This window comes from Oncorhynchus nerka, linkage group LG14 (assembly GCF_034236695.1).
Source record: "Oncorhynchus nerka isolate Pitt River linkage group LG14, Oner_Uvic_2.0, whole genome shotgun sequence".
Taxonomy (NCBI): Eukaryota; Metazoa; Chordata; class Actinopteri; order Salmoniformes; family Salmonidae; genus Oncorhynchus; species Oncorhynchus nerka.
Window position 1 is genome coordinate 28,473,413 of NC_088409.1, and position 19,998 is coordinate 28,493,410.

At 44.0% G+C, this 19,998-nt stretch overlaps 1 protein-coding gene across 5 annotated transcripts; it reads left to right on the plus strand.

Annotated features, from left to right (window-relative positions):
* The first annotated feature begins 501 nt into the window (after positions 1-501).
* Positions 502-11,149, plus strand: LOC115140813 (platelet-activating factor acetylhydrolase IB subunit alpha1-like). 5 transcript variants are annotated; one of them, XM_065027910.1, is made up of 7 exons: positions 616-819; positions 1,294-1,386; positions 1,578-1,667; positions 1,859-1,975; positions 2,197-2,319; positions 3,635-3,776; positions 9,738-9,819. In XM_065027910.1, the coding sequence occupies exons 1-6, from the start codon at positions 760-762 to the stop codon at positions 3,734-3,736; spliced, it is 585 nt and encodes a 194-aa protein (XP_064883982.1). In that variant the 5' UTR covers positions 616-759; the 3' UTR covers positions 3,737-3,776; positions 9,738-9,819. The 5 variants fall into 5 exon arrangements, with proteins under 5 accessions (XP_029535042.1, XP_064883982.1, XP_029535039.1 ...); XM_029679182.2 differs by lacking the exons at positions 616-819; positions 3,635-3,776 and adding an exon at positions 502-579 and having other exon boundaries at positions 9,738-11,149; XM_029679179.2 differs by lacking the exon at positions 3,635-3,776 and having other exon boundaries at positions 630-819; positions 9,738-11,149.
* Positions 11,150-19,998: the final 8,849 nt, after the last annotated feature.

The following is a 19,998-nucleotide window of genomic DNA, read 5'->3' on the forward strand; positions in this document are numbered from 1 at the left end:
CGCCTTATCTGAGCTCACTGGTCAACATAACAACACCCACCCGTAGCACGTGCTCCAGCAGATATATCGCACTGGTCATCCCCAAAGCTAACACCCACTTTGGTCGCCTTTTCGTCCAGTTCTCTGCTGCCAATTACTGGAACGAATTGCAAAAATTGCTGAAGTTGGAGACAGATCTCCCTCACTAACTTTTTTTTTTTAAACATTAAGAATTTTAAATTTTACCCCCTTTTCGTGGTATCCAATTGTTAGTAATTACTATCTTGTCTCATCGCTACAACTCGAAAGCACCGCTTCCTCCGAAACACAACCCAACCAAGCCACACTGCTTCTTAACACATGCGCGCCTCCAACCCAACCCAGCCGCACCAATGTGTCAGAGGAAACACCGTGCACCTGGCCATCTTGGTTAGCGCGCACTGCGCCCGGCCCGCCAGAAAAAAAGTATGAGAATGTAAGCACTCTATTGCTCTGGATAAGAGCTTCTGCTAAATGACAAAAACGTCAAATCTGCGCGACGGCGGCGCGCATTTTACCTCGTGAACACCACCGGGCGAGTCCAAATCTAGACATGAGGAGGTAGGCTAGATTTTATCCGCAACTATAATTCCCTTTGGCAGTCACGTTGATAGCCGTAATTTACTGTGAAAATCGTGTTTTAGGGAGGTATTCATACACACACTACTTATATGCGTATACATATTACTAGACTGAAAACAAAACGGTATTTTACTGAAGTAGCTCACCTATGAGTGGTCAATGGTACATTACTTGAAATGTTACTTTCAGCAACGTCAGGCGGACCGAACCACCATTACGGTATTGTAAAACAATAATAAATGTTAGCTATTCAGCGATCTCATCTATTAATATGAAAAAGTCTGAACGCCGGTATGTTGATGCACCACATTGCCAATGCATCATTGGTTCGTAGCACTTTATGCTAACTGAATGATTAGCTAGCTACAGTACTGTATAGCTAGCTGACTATTCATGTAGCCTGGCTTGAAATATGCCAGGCTACAGAAACGGTCAGCTAGCTAGCTCGTGTTTTGGTTATTTGTGCTAAAGTATTCGTTTCTGCCATCGTTATTCGTTATATATTATTATTAGGTCCCATAATGCCAGTGTACGCCCATTTGTTAATAGGGTTACATATTTCACTTGGAATTGTTTTGCGGTATTCTACTGTAGTTACCTAGCTAGCTACCCATAGTTAGTTGCTTTATTGATTCACACATCAGCTCTAATCTACCGAGACATAATTTTCACTTTGATTCTTTCTGACACTAGACAGACAAAGTGATGAACTCAGAAGACTCCAACCCCGCCGCCACACCCACTCCTGGCGTGGACACCCAGGGAGATGGGCGATGGATGTCTTTGGTGTGTATCCTGCTGTTTGCCTCACCATTACATTACATCTGCCATTTTAGAATAACAGCAGCAGTTATAGTCTTGGAAGGTCAATTTCCTCTCGTGTCCTGATTCAGAGTGGTTAGGTTAAATGTGGAAGACACATTTCGGGTTGAATGCATTGACTAGGTATCTCCATTCCTCTCTCCCTCTGCATACAGCATAACCACTTTGTGTCTAACAGCAAGGACAAGGAACCAGATGTCCTGTTTGTAGGAGACTCTCTTGTCCAGCTCTTGTACCAGTTTGAGGTAATCTCTCTATCCTGGCAGCTGTAATGGGACTGCAAACATTGGTGACGTTTGTTGTTTGGAACTTAAGCTAACATCATTTGCCACATTGAAATATATTCTGATTACAAGTCTTGTCATTGCTGAAGAAAGCACATGTTAGCTGCTATGTTATGCTAGTTGACATAATGGTGTTGATGTGTCTTTGTCAGGTGTGGCGAGACCTGTTTTCTCCTCTCCACGCTCTCAACTTTGGGGTGGGAGGTGATGCAACACAGCATGTCTTGTGGAGATTGAGCAATGGAGAGTTGGGCCACATCAGCCCAAAGGCATGTATACACACAGACAACATGTTAGTATGTTACATTTGGGTTGATCATACACTCCTCATTGTTTCGATTTAAACCCTAATGGCTGCACAGACCCATGGTCCCAAGCCTGTTCCTGGGTCAACAAGCACTTTCAGTATCAACCATTGAACATGCTTTTAAATCAAGTGGTATGAATGAAACTGCTCACCAAGTTCATGTTTGTGTCTCTGCCTCATCAGGTTGTGGTGCTGTGGGTGGGCACCAATAATCATGGTCACACTGCAGAACAGATCTGTGGAGGCATCATGGCCATAGTCCAACTCATCAAGGACAAGCTGCCGAAGGCTTACACTCTTGTGCTGGTAGGTTGTACTCTACCTCTTTTCTACCACAAATGTGACTTAAACCATTAATGGGAAATGTTTGATTAATAATTTTCCTGTATTTGATTTACTGTTACTAAGTACTGATTGTTCTATCTTTGACCTGTTTAACTGCCAGTATCAAATGTCTGCCGGTGTTGAATGTTATGGTTAAAGTTTGCTGCCAGACTTTGCTGAGGACACAATTATTATGTACAGTTGAAGTTGGAAGTTTTACATACACAGCCAAATCCATTTAAACTCAGTTCTTCACAATTCCTGACATTTTAATCCTAGTAAAAATTCCCTGTCTTAGGTCAGTTAGGATCACCACTTTATTTTAAGAATGTGAAATATCAGAATAATAGTAGAAAGATTTATTTAAGCTTTTATTTCTTTCATCACATTCCCAGTTGGTTAGAAGTTTACATACACTCAATTTGTATTCGGTAGCATTGACTTTAAATTGTTTAACTTGGGTCAAACGTGTCGGGTAGCCTTCCACAAGCTTCCCACAATAAGTTGAGTGAATTTTGGCCCTTTCCTCTTGACAGAGCAGGTGTAACTGAGTCAGGTTTGTAGGCCTTCTTGCTCGCACACGCTTTTTCAGTTCTGCCCACAAATTTTCTATGTGATTGAGGTCAGGACTTTGTGATGGCCACTCCAATACCTTGACTTTGTTGTCCTTAAGCCATTTTGCCACAACTTTGGAAGTATGCTTTTTTGGAAGACCCATTTGCGACCAAGCTTTAACTTCCTAACTTATGTCTTGAGAAGAAGTTTCAATATATCCACATCATTTCCCGCCTCATGATGCCATCTATTTTGTGAAGTGCACCAGTCCCTCCTGCAGCAAAGCACCCCCACAACATGATGCTGCCGTTCCCGTGCTTCACGATTGGGAAGGTGTTCTTCGACTTACAAGCCCCCCCTTTCCTCCAAACATAGCGATGGTCATTATGGCCAAACAGTTCTATTTTTGTTTCATCAGGCCAGAGGTCTTTGTCCTCATCTGCAGTTGCAAACCGTAGGCTGGCTTTTTTATGGCGGTTTTGGAGCAGTGGCTTCTTCCTTGCTGAGCGGGCTTTCAGGATATGTCGATATAGGACTTGTTTTACTGTGGATATAGATACTTTTGTACCTGTTTCCTCCAGCATCTTCACAAGGTCCTTTGCTGTTGTTCTGGGTGGGATTGATTTGCACTTTTTGCACCAAAGTACGTTCATCTCTAGGAGACAGAAAGCGTCTCCTTCCTGAGCGGTAATGACGTTTGCGTGGTCCCATGGTGTTTACTTGCGTACTATTGTTTGTACAGATGAACGTGGTACCTTCAGGCGTTTGGAAATTGCTCCCAAGGATGAACCAGACTTGTAAAGGTCTACAATTTTTTTCTGAGGTCTTGGCTGATTTCTTTTGATTTTCCCATGATGTCAAGCAAGAAGGCACTGAGTTTGAAGGTAGGCCTTGAAATACATCCACAGGTACACCTCCAATTTATTCAAATGATTTCAATTAGCCTATCAGCAGCTTGTAAAGCCATGACATAATTTTCTGGATTTTTCCAAACTATTTAAAGACACAGTCAACTTAGTGTATGTAAACTTCTGACACACTGGCATTGTGATACAGTGAAATAATCTGTCTGTAAATAATTGTTGGAAAAATTACTTGTCATGCAAAAAGTAGATGTCCTAACCAACTTGCCAAAGCTGTAGTTTGTTAACAAGAAATTTGTGGAGTGGTTGAAAAACGGGTTTTAATGACTCCAACCTAAGTGCATGTTAACTTCCGACTTCAACTGTGTCTGTGATACTGCGATTCTGTAGCCGCTGATGTTGTGACTTCCTTCAGGCTGGTGTTTAGTCAACACTCAGTGCTGTGGGATTAATATATTCCAAGATGGCTTGGCACTCAGATGTCTTTGTTCTCGTCTTGTCCCGTGTATATATCTTTTTTTTCTCGCATATCTTTTTTTATATTTTTCCTAAACATCAACTTCAATATACTCTCCTGCAACCATCCTCACCCAATGTGGTATGATCTGCTATTTTCTGAAGTATTTTACTTTACTTTCGAACCATAATCGCCCAAAAGAGGCTAGCCAGCTAACTAGCTACTAGGTAGTAGTTAGCTAACCACTGCTAGCGGACATCAGCTAACCTCTAGCTTGGAAATCTCTCGCCAGTTTGCTCCAGTTTGAACATGATTCAAACCAGAGCACACCGGACTTATTTTCTCTCCATATCCCCGGATTCCTACCGCAAGCTCTGAACCTTTTTCACCTGGATCATCGCAGCTAGCTAGCTGCAATCAGAGTTGCTACTCCTGGCTAACGTCTCTATCCCAAAGCAAGCACCAATTAGCCTGTCGCTTTCCCTCGTGAGGCCCATCTCCCGGCTAGCTGAAGAGTCCATCAGCCACTCATTGGGCTGCAATACCTATTTTGCCAATTAGCCTGGACCTCTTTCACTACACGAAGCCCTGCTAATCCATCATGACTGGACTTCTGACGTAATCTGCCCAAGGGTTATTTTTGCAACAGGCCCCTCTGTCGCGACGTCCCCTGAATGCCCATCTGCTAGCCGCGGCCCGCTAGCTGTCTAGAGCATATCGGACTGTTAGCTGAATAGGTCGATCGGCCAATTTTCTTGGGCCACTGTACCTATTTTGCCAATTGGACTGGGAACCTTTACTACACGGAATCCTACTAAGCCATCACGGCGAGGCTCCGCATGAGGAGGCTACAACAGAGGTACGTCGCAACGGAAGAAGTCTAAGGCCCTTCTGCTAGCTTGCTAGCCCCGGCCCGCTGGCTGTCTGAATCGCTGTGTCTCCAGCCAGCTTAACTAATCACTGGACCTCTATGGTCACTCTGCTACGCATGCCTCTCCCTAATGTCAATATGCCTTGTCCATTGCTCTTCTGGTTAGTGATTATTGTCTTATTTCACTGTAGAGCCTCTAGTCCTGCTCAATATGACTTGGCTAAACCTTCAGTTCTATCGCACCCAGAAACATGCTCCTTTTACTCTGTTCCGAACGTACTAGACGACCAGTTCTTATAGCCTTTAACCGTACCCTTATCCTACTCCTCTGTTCCTCTGGTGATGTAGAGGTTAATCCAGGCCCAGCAGTGATTAGCTCCACTCCCATTCCCCAGGCGCTCTCATTTGTTGACTTCTGTAACTGTAAAAGCCTTGGTTTCATGCATGTTAACTTCTTGCGTCCAAATACACGTCTGCTGTCTTCAACCAAGGACTCAGCGATCACTGCCTCATTGCCTGCACCCATAATGGGTCTGCGGTCAAATGACCACCCCTCATCACTGTCAAACGCTCTCTAAAATACTTCAGTGAGCAGGCCTGGCCCGGGTATCCTGGAAGGATATTGACCTCATCCTGTCAGTAGAGGATAACTGGTTATTCTTTAAAGGGCCTTCTTCACCATCTTAAATAAGCATATGCCCCATTCAAAAGAATTGAACCTGGAACAGATATAGCACTTGGTTCACTCCAGACCTGACTGCCCTTGACCAGCACAAAAAACATCCTGTGGGGTACTGCATTCGCATCAAATAGCCCCCACGATGTGCAACTTTTCAGGGAAGTTAGGAACCAATATACACAAGCAGCTAGGAAAGCTAAGGCTAGATTTTTCAAACAGAAATTTGCATCCTGTAGCACATTTACATTTAAGTCATTTAGCAGACTCTCTTATCCAGAGCGACTTACAAATTGGTGGTGGTGATTGACTCCGCTGTCCTGGCGTCGTGAGGGAGTTTGTTCCACCATTGGGGGGCCAGAGCAGCGAACAGTTTTGACTGGGCTGAGCGGGAACTGTACTTCCTCAGTGGTAGGGAGGCGAGCAGGCCAGAGGTGGATGAACGCAGTGCCCTTGTTTGGGTGTAGGGCCTGATCAGAGCCTGGAGGTACTGAGGTGCCGTTCCCCTCACAGCTCCGTAGGCAAGCACCATGGTCTTGTAGCGGATGCGAGCTTCAACTGGAAGCCAGTGGAGAGAGCGGAGGAACGGGGTAACGTGAGAGAACTTGGGAAGGTTGAACACCAGACGGGCTGCGGCGTTCTGGATGAGTTGTAGGGGTTTAATGGCACAGGCAGCTTCTTGATATGCCACACCTGTCAGGTGGATGGACAATCCTGGCAATGGAGAAATGCTCACCAACAGAGATGCAAACAGACCTATGAACAACATTTGAGAGAAATAAGCCTTTTGTGCGTAGGGATATTTTATGTCAGCTCATGAAACATTGGACCAACACTTTACATGTTGCGTTTATATATTTTTGTTCATTATAATACATTTTTTCACATGCAAATAGCATTTTTCGGTTGGCCTTGTGCTCAAAGCATGCCATTCCATAGAGAAGCATTTATTTTTCAACTCAAAGCAATGAGTCCAATCAGTCCTCCATGACAACAAGATAAACAGAGAAAGCTAATAAGTCCTACGTTTTTGGGTTATGCTCAGGTAAAACAAGTTGGCTACTCTATATTTCCGAGTCCTATTCTTGAAGATCAAGGGATATTCATTAATTGGCATGACTGGAAATCTGACAGACTTGGTTTTTAATGTAAATATTATAGCCTTGTATTATTATTTGTACTAGAAAGTGATGGGTTAGAAGAAACCTACACAACCAACCCATAAAGTAAAATGCAACATCCATTTATGGTCAGCTATGTAAACTAACATTGATTTAACCTGCAATAAATGAATTGATTCAATTGGTAATATACATTGTCATCTAATGCCTCTTAAGGGGAAAGTAATCCAAAAGTAACGGAAAGTAATTAAATTATGTTACTTAGTTTGGGTAGCACAAACTCCCAAAAGTTCTGGGACACTGTAAAGTCCATGGAGAATAAGAGCACCTCCTCCCAGCTGCCCACTGCACTGAGGCTAGGAAACACTGTCACCACTGATAATTGAGAATTTCAGTAAGCATTTTTCTACGGCTGGCCATGCTTTCCACCTGGCTACTCCTATCCCTGTCAACTGCCCTGCACCCCCCACAGCAACTCTCCCAAGCCTCCTCATTTTTCCTTCACCCAAATCCAGATAGCTGATGTTCTGAAAGAGCTGCAAAATCTGGACCCTTACAAATCAGCCGGGTTAGACAATCTGGACCCTCTCTTTCTAGAATTATCTGCCGCAATTATTGCAACCCCTATTACTAGCCTGTTCAATCTCTCTTTCGTATCGTCTGAGATCCCCAAAGATTGGAAAGCTGCCGCGGTCATCCCCCTCTTCAATGGGGGAGACACTCTAGACCCAACCTGCTACAGACCTATATCTATCCTACCCTGCCTTTCTAAGGCCTTTGAAAGCCAAGAAAAACAAACAGATCACCGACCATTTTGAATCCCACCGTACCTTCTCCGCTATGCAATCTGACTTCCGAGCTGGTCATGGATGCACCTCAGCCACGCTCAAGGTCCTAAACGATATCAAAACTGTCATTGATAAAGAGAATACTGTGCAGCTGTATTCATCAACCTGGCCAAGGCTTTCGACTCTGTCAATAACCACATTCTTATCGGCAGACTCAACAGCCTTGGTTTCTCAAATGACTGCCTCGCCTGATTCATCAACTACTTCTCAGACAGAGTTCAGTGTGTCAAATCGGAGGGCCTGTTGTCCGGACCTCTGGCAGTCTCTATGGGGATGCCACAGGGTTCAATTCTCGGGCCAACTCTCTTCTCTGTATACGTCAATGATGTCGCTCTTGCTGCTGGTGAGTCTCTGAACCACTTCTACGCAGACAACACCATTCTGTATACTTCTGGCCCTTGTTTGGACACTGTGCTAACTAACATCCAGACGAGCTTCAATGCCATTCAACTCTCCTTCCGTGGCCTCCAACTATTCTTAACTGTATGTTTGTAAAACTAAATTCATGCTCTTCGACCGATCGCTGCCCGCACCTGCCCACCCCTCCAGCATCACTACTCTGGACGCTTCTGACCTAGAATATGTGGACAACTACAAATACCTAGGTGTCTGGTTAGACTGTAAACTCTCCTTCCAGACGCACATTAAGCATCTCGAATCCAAAATTAAATCTAGAATCGGCTTCCTATTTGGCAACAAAGCATCCTTCACTCATGTTGCCAAACATACTCTTGTAAAACTGACTATCCTACCGATCCTCCAACACTCAACAAAGCACTGTAGACTACATCTAATATCTGTTTTGTCACCAAAGCCCCGTATATTACCCACCACTGCGACCTGTATGCTCTCGTTGGCTGGCCCTCGCTTTATACTTGTCGCCAAACCATCTGGCTCCAGGTCATCTCCAATTCTTTGCTAGGTAAAGCCCCACCTTATCTCAGTTCACTGGTCACCATAGCAGCACCCACCCACAGCACGCGCTCCAGCAGGTATATTTCATTGGTCATCCCCGAAGCCAATTCTCCTTTTGCCGCCTTTCCTTCCAGTTCTCTGCTGCCAAAGACTGGATTGAACTGCAAAAGTTGCAGAAGCTGGAGTCTCATATCTCCCTCTCTAACTTCAAGCACCAGCTGTGAGAGCAGCTCACAGTTCATTGCACCTGTACATACCCCATCTTTAAATAGCCAATCCAACTACCTCATCCCCATAATGTATTTATTTATTTTTATCCTTTGCACCCCAGTATCTCAACTTGCACATTCATCTTCTGCACATCTACCACTCGTGTTTAATTGCTATATCGTAATTACCTCACCACTATGGCCTATTTTATTGCCTTTACCTCCCTTATCTTACCTCCATTTGCACACGCTGTATATACTTTCTTTTCTACTGAATTATTGACTGTATGTTTGTTTATTCCATGTGTAACTCTGTGTTCGTGTCAAACTGCTTTGCTTTATCTTGGCCAGGTCACAGTTGTAAATGAGAACTTGTTCTCAACTAGCCTACCTGGTTAAATAAAGGTGAAATAAGAAATATAAGCGCCTTCTAAGAGATTCGTTAGACATTTCTCTTTGCTTCTTTTCTGGAGATGTTCTCCTTGAATTCTTGTAATAAACTGAACAGATTTAGATTAATATGATTGACTGCTCTCCCTTTTGTTCACCTTTGAAAATCCCTTTTACAACCATTAAACGTTTTGATAACACAAACTTAAATTATGAACTGCATACTTTTTGGACTCAATTATCATTGCTAACCATATTGTCACGTTTGTCCTTCCTAGCATGGGAATCTAGTGATTACAATGCACAGGAGGTTGGTGGGACCTTAATTTGGAAGAATGAGCTTGTGGTAATGGCTGGAGCTGAATGAGTGGAATACTATCACACACATGGTTTCCAGGTGTTTGATGCCATTCCATTTGCTCCATTCCAGACATTATTATGAGCTCTTCTCCCCTCAGCAGCCTCCTGTGCTTTCATGTATGTCTCCAACCACAGGGAGTGCTGCCCAGGGGTAAGATGCCCAACCCCCTGCGGGAGAGGAATGCCCAGGTCAACAAGCTGGTCCAGGAGGCTGTGTCCTCTCTCCCCCACGCCTCCCTCCTCAACGTGGACCCCGGCTTTGTGCACTCGGACGGCAGCATCTCCCACCAGGACCTGTATGACTACCTCCACCTCACCCCCCAGGGCTACCAGGCTGTGTGCCAGCCGCTACATGCCCACCTCAAGGGCCTGCTGGAGAAACAGGCTGAAAACTGAAGGCCAAAAACCAACTGATGGCCAATGACCCACTCACTACATCAGAGGTACAAACCCTGGTCCTGGAGAGCCACAAGAGTACAGGTTTTTAGCACATTCACTACACTTTTTATTTAGTATTTTAGTACAGCCTTTTGTTCCTTCCCATGATTCAAATAATGATCTAGTCCTTGATTAGTTGAATCATGTTGAATGCTGGGCTGGAAGAAAAGCCTTCTCTTGAAAGGCTTTCCAGAACCAGGGTTGGTAACCACTGAACTACTCTATTCTATGGGACTATATTGTAACTTACCACCAAAATGGTAGAGGACCATTAAGCACTAATAGGATCAAACATCTGTGTTGCTAGTCAGATTTGACTGCTTATCACCAACTGATTTGATTGAGCTGCTTTGAGAGATTATCCTTCTCTTTAGTTTCATGCTGTATGGTGGATGTGATGAATAATATACCAGAATCTCTCTCCTCTGGCTGATAGATACATTATAAGAGCTTCCCCACAGAAAGGTTAAGAGAATCTGAAAAGCTACCATACTAAAGGTTTTTGTTTCCTCTGTCAAAATACCCACATTTCCTGTCTTTTTCTCTGCACTTTGAAAACATAAACAGTCCTATTGATCTGATTGGTTACTAATAGTATCATTTAAAATCCCTTTAATGGTGTCATGTGTTTAGACACAGACCATTTATGTTGACGATAAAACAAGGTGTCACTTGGCCAGTTGGCTCCACTGTTAAAGCATTACTTGTTTCCGGTATCTGTTTACCACCATAACTTTTTGTTTCTTGTGAAGATTTCCCCGGAATATGTCTTATTTTGGCTGTACAAATATGGAGAATGAAGGGGAAGGGTATGGTATATTTGGAGTGAATGATGAGGGCATTTCAATGTAGAGCTGAGACTGGTGGGTATTTGGCTTGGCTATGATATGATACTACAGTCGGTGTGTATGGATGTGTTGTAGCTAGCTTATACTCTTTATTCAAAGGCAGTCACCACACGAGACCCAAGACTCCCTATAAAAGACTGCTTTGACTGTTTGTATATACTGCCTGTGTAGTCCTACTTGCCTCTGTATCTTGAATGTTGATTGTGGAAAATCTGAATATGTGATGTCAAAATGCAATGCATTAAAACCAATGAAAGCTTACACTATGGACATTGCTTCTTTGTTTGCAGATTCCAACCAATTGAGTGTGCGTGCACGATGGCACTGCAAATAAAAGTTTTTAAACCAAAATAATAACATAATTGACCTTCAGCCGTAGCTTGTCAAAACGTCCTCTGTGTGTGTGTTTGATTGCTTAATGTTCTCAAACTAATGGGTGCGGTGAAAGTTGTTAGGTTCTTATTTTTCAGAGTAAATAACCCACGGACGCTAGAGACGCTTTAACCAAGTTTAATTCTTACCAAAGGTTCTGGTCAGCTGTAATCAGATGGGAAAAAATGTTTTGCCATCACAGTTACATACATCCTACTTAAGACACTCTCTCACTCCATTCCTTATAGTTTTAGCCCAACAGGAAGAAGGTAACCAGATACTAAACACTGATTACTCCCTTAAGGGGAACTGACCTCACTCCTCACATCCTGACCTCAACCCCTCCTTCACCTAATCCACAGATGTCCATCTGTCTTCCCTGTATCAACACATCACTCTCCTCCTGACCTCAACCCCTCCTTCACCTAATCCACAGATGTCCATCTGTCTTCCCTGTATCAACACATCACTCTCCTCTCCTCCTGACCTCAACCCCTCCTTCACCTAATCCACAGATATCCATCTGTCTTTCCTGTATCAACACATCACTCTCCTCTCCTCCTGACCTCAACCCCTCCTTCACCTAATCCACAGATGTCCATCTGTCTTCCCTGTATCAACACATCACTCTCCTCTCCTCCTGACCTCAACCCCTCCTTCACCTAATCCACAGATATCCATCTGTCTTTCCTGTATCAACACATCGCTCTCCTCTCCTCCTGACCTCAACCCCTCCTTCACCTAATCCACAGATATCCATCTGTCTTTCCTGTATCAACACATCACTCTCCTCTCCTGACCTCAACCCCTCCTTCACCTAATCCACAGATGTCCATCTGTCTTCCCTGTATCAACACATCACTCTCCTCTCCTCCTGACCTCAACCCCTCCTTCACCTAATCCACAGATATCCATCTGTCTTTCCTGTATCAACACATCGCTCTCCTCTCCTCCTGACCTCAACCCCTCCTTCACCTAATCCACAGATATCCATCTGTCTTCCCTGTATCAACACATCACTCTCCTCTCCTCCTGACCTCAACCCCTCCTTCACCTAATCCACAGATATCCATCTGTCTTTCCTGTATCAACACATCACTCTCCTCTCCTCCTGACCTCAACCCCTCCTTCACCTAATCCACAGATATCCATCTGTCTTTCCTGTATCAACACATCGCTCTCCTCTCCATCAAACACATTCCAAAGCCTTCTGTCTTTCTACAGACTTTCTATTCAATGCTTCTTCTCTATCAGTTATTTAATATCTCAATGTTCAATTGTTAGCCGATTCCAACAGATTACACAGAACACAATAATGGTGAGATTTATTGAATTGGGATGACCAGTTTTATACCTGCGTGTGATGTTCTGCGCACATCCAAGATACTGTACCTTGAGTTATGTCTGAGCAGAGAGCCGTCTAGTGACACAGTGCTGTGATGAGACGTTGGACCCACTTCTTCGTATGGTTAGTTGATCGTGTCAGTTGTCAAGAAGTATTTATTTACCTATTCCACCATATAGCTTCTAACATGCCTGAAAATGGAAGCTCAAGAGACCAAGTGTAAATATCTGTTTTTAAGTTGGTCTTCTGAGAATCAGATTACATCTGATCAGATTTCAAATTGGTCTTCTGAGAATCTAATTACATCGACATGGGGGTGAATGATCCAGCCGATCCAGCCAATCCAGCTTAGCGGTGTGGAGCCCAATTCTGTGACTGATTAGTTGAATCCAGCGAGCACCAAACCGTTATACTGTGAAAGAATGTTCATGTCCTGTGATAGTCAATGTGAGATTTGACTAGGTGCAAACAGAACTTCTCTAACCCTTTCACACAAACTGTCATTTACTTTCCTCTAATCGCTTGAATGATGATCTGGGCAGCATATTGACCTATCAGATCAATGATGCTTTAATTTCCTCATTATTTTGCTAGAGGAACATTTGATCATTGTCTTTAATGTTTGCCAAGGAAACACAATCACAGTGTCTGGCTTAATGTTTCAAGCGGCCTTCAAGTCTTCAGGTGAACATTCTATTTAATTAACGTTATTTGTTAGTTTGCTCTCAAAGAAGGTATATTTATTGAACATAAGGCAGAAGAGTGTTTTGTCATTGTGTCTATCACAGGACAGTATCATAAAGGGCCCTCATCTACCCTTCAGGCTGGCTTCACTCATCAGTAACACTGTGAAGTGTTGTTTTGGCCAACGTCCACTCTTTCCAAAACGCTTGGCGTAAAAACACAAGCCACAAGGCAGGTGTTGGTTTAGGTAGGGGCACGCGCTTCATACATCATGGCCGATTTCATCTCAGACTGAGACACACGTCTATATGAAGGGCTGAAGTAACTGCAGAGGGTAGTTGTTCATTCAGTTGCAGCGGCAGATGTTTTATTGCACATTCACAAGGATATAGTGGCCATAGGAATGGGAATAAAGATGCTTTTGCTGTTCTGTGTATTGGCATTCACCGGTCAAGGACAATGTAAAGTATGGAACATTCTGTGTGATTTACTGTTGCATGTATTTGGCTTTATCATGTACAGTGAGTTATAGCAGGTTACACTTATTACAGATGCTACTGGTGTGCATCATGTGAGGTGTCTGTGAAAGAACTACATTTAGCATTTGATTGTTTCTTTCTGATGTTTTGAGTTTCATGAAGCGCTGCAGACAGAGATGGCCATCTCATAGTAGTTGCATACAGACATACATAAATATCAAACATACAGACACATCCATCGTAGTTTCCGAGAACAATATCGACGAATACATCGAGACGGTAACTGAGTTTATCAGGAAGTGTATAGGAGATGTTGTATCCACTGTGTATCCACTATTAAAACCTACCCTAACCAGAAACTTTGGATAGATGGCAGCATTCTTTGCAAAACTGAAAGTGCCAACCGTCGAATTAAACCATGGCAAGGTGACTGGGAATATGGCAGAATACAAACAGAGTAGTCATTGACTCTTCAAGGCAATCAAACAGGCGAAAACAACAGTATAGAGACTAAATGGAGTCGCAATTCTACGGCTCAGACACGAGACGTATGTGGCAGAGTCTACAGACAATCACAGACTACAAAAGGAAAAACATCCACGTCGCGGACACCGACATCTTGCTTCCAGACAAGGTAAACATCTTCTTTGTCCTCTTTGATGATAATACAGTGCCACTGACGTGACCCGCTACCAAGGACTGTGGGCTCCCCTCTGGCCAACGTAAGACATTTGAACGTGTTAACCCTCGCAAGGCTGCTGGCCCAGACGGCATCCCTAGCCGCGTCCTCAGAGCATGCGCAGACCAGCTGGCATAATAAATCAGCTGGCACATATTCAATCTCTCCCTATCCCAGTCTGCTGTCCCCACATGCTTCAAGATGGCCACCATTGTTCCTGTACCCAAGAAGACAAAGGTAACTGAACTAAATGACTATTGCCCCGTAGCATTCACTTCAGTCATCATGAAGTGCTTTGCGAGACTAGTCAAGGACCATATCACCTCCACCTTACCTGTCACCCTAGACCCACTTCAATTTGCTTACCGCCCCAATAGGACAACAGACGATGCAATCGCCATCACACTGCCCTATCCCATCTGGACAAGAGGAATACCTATGTAAGAATGCTGTTCACTGACTATAGCTCAGCATTCAACACCATAATACCCTCCAAGCTCGAGGCCCTGGGTATGAACCCCTCCCTGTGCAAATGGGTACTGACCTTTCTGACGAGCCACCCCCAGGTGGTGAACGTAGGAGAAAACCCCTCCACTGATCCTCAACACTGGGGCCCCACAAGGGTAGGTGCTCAGACCTCTCCTGTAGTCCCTATTCACCCATGACTGCATGGCCAATCACGCTTCCAACTCAATCATCAAGTTTACAGACGACACAACAGTAGTAGGCTTGATTACCAACAACCACGAGACAGTCTACAGTCTACAGTGAGGAGGTGAGGGCGCTGGGAGTGTGGTGCCAGGAAAATAACCTCTCACTCAACAAACAAAGGAGATGATCGTGGACTTCAGGAAACAGCAGAGGGAGCACCCCACTATCCACATTGACGGTACTGCAGTGGAGAAGGTGGAAAGTTCCTCTGCGTACTTATCACTGACAAACTGAAATGGTCAACCCACATAGACAGTGTGGTTAAGAAGGCACAACGGTGCCTCTTCAACTTCAGGAGGCTGAAGAAATTTGGCTTGTCAACTAAAACCCTCACAAACTTTTACAGATGTACAATTGAGAGCATCCTGTCAGGCTGCATCCCCACCTGTTACGGCAACTGCACCGCCCACAACCGCAGGGCTCTCCAGATGGTGGTGTGCTCTGCACAACGCATCACCAGGGGAAATCTACCTGCCCTCCAGGACACATACAGCACCTGTCAGGAAGGCCAAAAAGATAACCATCCTTGGTTCATCAGACTGTTAAACAGCCATCACTAGTGCAGAGAGGCTGCTGACTAAATATACAGACTTGAAATCAATAGCTACTTTAATAAAAGGAACACTAGTCACTTTAATAGTTTACATATCTTGCATTACTCATCTCATATGTATATACTGTATTCCATACCATTCTACTGTATCTTGGTCTATGCCGTGCTGACATTGCTCGTCCATATATTTATATATTCTTAATTCCATCCCATCTATCTGTAAACAATTGTTTACAGACAGATTATTTCACTTATAATTCACTGTATCATAATTCCAGTGTGTCAGAAGTTTACATACACTAAATTGACTGTGCCTTTAAACAGCTTGGATAATTCCAGAAATTGATATCATGGCTTTAGAAGCTTCTGCTAATTGACATCAATTGAGTCAATTGGAGGTGTACCTGTGGATGTATTTCAAGGCCTACCTTCAAACTCAGTGCCTCTTTGCTAGACATCATGGGAAAATCAAAAGAAATCAGCCAAGACCTCAGAAAAAAATGGTTGACCTCCGCAAGTCTGCTCTTCTCTGTATCACGGAGGCGCTCCGCACTGCTAAAGCTAACTCTCTCTCCTCTGCTCTCATCCTTCTAGACCTATCGGCTGCCTTCGATACTGTGAACCATCAGATCCTCCTCTCCACCCTCTCCGAGTTGGGCATCTCCGGCGCGGCCCACGCTTGGATTGCGTCCTACCTGACAGGTCGCTCCTACCAGGTGGCGTGGCGAGAATCTGTCTCCTCACCACGTGCTCTCACCACTGGTGTCCCCCAGGGCTCTGTTCTAGGCCCTCTCCTATTCTCGCTATACACCAAGTCACTTGGCTCTGTCATAACCTCACATGGTCTCTCCTATCATTGCTATGCAGACGACACACAATTAATCTTCTCCTTTCCCCCTTCTGATGACCAGGTGGCGAATCGCATCTCTGCATGTCTGGCAGACATATCAGTGTGGATGACGGATCACCACCTCAAGCTGAACCTCAGCAAGACGGAGCTGCTATTCCTCCCGGGGAAGGACTGCCCGTTCCATGATCTCGCCATCACGGTTGACAACTCCATTGTGTCCTCCCAGAGCGCTAAGAACCTTGGCGTGATCCTGGACAACACCCTGTCGTTCTCAACTAACATCAAGGCGGTGGCCCGTTCCTGTAGGTTCATGCTCTACAACATCCGCAGAGTACGACCCTGCCTCACACAGGAAGCGGCGCAGGTCCTAATCCAGGCACTTGTCATCTCCCGTCTGGATTACTGCAACTCGCTGTTGGCTGGGCTCCCTGCCTGTGCCATTAAACCCCTACAACTCATCCAGAACGCCGCAGCCCGTCTGGTGTTCAACCTTCCCAAGTTCTCTCACGTCACCCCGCTCCTCCGCTCTCCCACTGGCTTCCAGTTGAAGCTCGCATCCGCTACAAGACCATGGTGCTTGCCTACGGAGCTGTGAGGGGAACGGCACCTCAGTACCTCCAGGCTCTGATCAGGCCCTACACCCAAACAAGGGCACTGCGTTCATCCACCTCTGGCCTGCTCGCCTCCCTACCACTGAGGAAGTACAGTTCCCGCTCAGCCCAGTCAAAACTGTTCGCTGCTCTGGCCCCCCAATGGTGGAACAAACTCCCTCACGACGCCAGGACAGCGGAGTCAATCACCACCTTCCGGAGACACCTGAAACCCCACCTCTTTAAGGAATACCTAGGATAGGATAAAGTAATCCTTCTCACCCCCCCTTAAAAGATTTAGATGCACTATTGTAAAGTGGCTGTTCCACTGGATGTCATAAGGTGAATGCACCAATTTGTAAGTCGCTCTGGATAAGAGCGTCTGCTAAATGACTTAAATGTAATGTAAATGTCTGGTTCATCCTTGGGAGCGATTTCCAAACGCCTGAAGGTACCACGTTCATCTGTACAAACAATAGTATGCAAGTATAAACACCATGGGACCACGCAGCAGTCATTACCACTCAGGAAGGAGACGCGTTCTGTCTCCTAGAGATGAACGCACTTTGGTGCGAAAAGTGCAAATCAATCCCAGAACAACAGCAAAGGACCTTGTGAGATGCTGGAGGAAACAGGTTCAAATGTATCTACAGTATATCCACAGTAAAACGAGTCCAATATTGACATATCCTGAAAGGCCGCTCAGTGAGGTAGAAGCCACTGCTCCAAAACCGCCATAAAAAAGCCAGCCTACGGTTTGCAACTGCACATGAGGACAAAGATTGTACTTTTTGGAGAAATGTCCTGTGCTCTGATGAAACAAAAACAGAACTGTTTGGCCATAATGACCATCATTATGTTTGGAGAAAAAAGGGGGAGGCTTGCAAGCCGAAGAACCCCATCCCAACCGTGAAGGATGGGGGTGGCAGCATCATGTTGTGGGGGTGCTTTGCTGCAGGAGGGACTGGTGCACTTCACAAAATAGATGGCATCATGATGAGGGAAATTATGTGGATATATTGAAGCAACATCTCAAGACATCAGTCAGGAAGTTAAAGCTTGGTCGCAAATGGGTCTTCCAAGTGGACAATGACCCCAAGAAAACTTCAAAGTTGTGGCAAAATGGCTTAAGTACAACAAAGTCAAGGTATTGGAGTGGCTGTCACAAAGCCCTGACGTCAATGAAAATTTGTGGCTAGAACTGAAAAAGCATGTACGAGCGAGAATGCCTACAAACCTTACTCAGTTACACCAGCTCTGTCAGGAGGAATGTGCCAAAATTCACCCAACTTACTGTGGGAAGCTTGTGGAAGGCTACCTGAAACGTTTGACCCAAGTTAAACAATTTAAAGACAATCCTACCCAAATGCTAATTGAGTGTATGTAAACTTCTAACCCACTGGGAATGTGATCAAAGAAATAAATGCTGAAAGAAATCATTCTCTCTACTATTATTCTGACATTTCACATTCTTAAAATAACGTGGTGATCCTGACTGACCTAAGACAGGTCATTTTTTACTAGGATTAGATGTCAGGAATTGTGAAAAACTGAGTATAAATGTATTTGGCTAATGTGTATGTAAACTTCCAACTTCAACTGTCTCTTATAATTTGCACTCACTGTATATAGACTTTCTTTTCTTTTTTTTCTACTGTATTATTGACAGTATGTTTTGTTCATTCCATGTGTAACTCTGTGTTGTTGTATGTGTCGAACTGCTATGCTTTATCTTGGCCAGGTCGCAGTTGCAAATGAGAACTTGTTCTCAACTAGCTTACCTGGTTAAATAAAGGTTAAATCTTTAAAAAAAAATATTAAAAAATATCCATCATACAGACTCATCAATCATTGAAAAATATCCATCATACTTACTGTACATATCCATTTTGATCAACCTCTCTCTCATCCTCTCTTCCAAGGGATTCTCGAAACTGATATACAACGTTCAGGTGTCAGTGAAACTACAGGTAATGTGTAGGACCCAGGGAGAGTTGGAGACCAGAACAACCCCCCCAGACACCATGACAGACTGTGTGACTGTAAGGGTAAGTGATTAGGAAGTAATTGCTATTTGTCCATTATGTATATTTTAAGTGTATACAGTAGTTTGTGTTTAAAAAAATAAATACATTACAATCCTAGCTTGTTTGTCAGTCTGTTTCTTACAACCCATGATAGTAATGTTTTTGAATGGCAATTAGTTGGCAGAAACTGCATGGTATTCAGGCTAATACAGCAGTTTACTTTGTGTCACTCAGGGAGGAGGAGAGAGGGTTTGAGTGGAGGCTGCCTCTGCCAGGAGTCTGCCAAATCCTACCGCAAGCCCAGGAAGGCCTGTGAGCAGCCTTATGTTTCTGTAACACTAGCAGCAGTACATTGAAGAGTTACTAGAATACTTGTTACAGTGGACTCTCTCAAAGTCACCAATCGGTGTATCTCTCTCCCATCCCATCATCTCTGATCTATGCACAATCCAGTTGTGGCAATGTACCTAAAGAAAGGATTTACAAATCAGTGGAAATGCCAGAAGATCATGGAAAGAGTAGAGAGGTCAAAGGGTGACCAAGGCAAAAACTTAATGAGTATCCCAATTTAAAGAGTTGACCTTTAATAACTACTTTATAAACCTTGTAACAATGTTTTGTAATCTCATATTGCTCGCTCAGGAACCCTGACTAGTTTTTTAAATAAAAATGTATTATATAATTATACTCCTTGAAATACATGTTTTTATAACAAGTTTCACTATGTGTGTGGATTGATTTCCAATGTATTATTTTATCATTGTATCATTAGATTTCATGTATCCTTTAGCATATTTTTGTACATTAAATTCACATTTCT

Bases quoted from the DNA above. Each gene is read 5' to 3' on its own strand.
- LOC115140813 (XM_029679179.2), top strand. From the start codon at position 760: ATGGTACATTACTTGAAATGTTACTTTCAGCAACGTCAGGCGGACCGA. The intron at 1,387-1,577 runs GTGTGTATCCTG...CTCTGCATACAG, and splicing joins ATGGGCGATGGATGTCTTTG to CATAACCACTTTGTGTCTAA. The intron at 1,668-1,858 runs GTAATCTCTCTA...TGTCTTTGTCAG, and splicing joins AGCTCTTGTACCAGTTTGAG to GTGTGGCGAGACCTGTTTTC.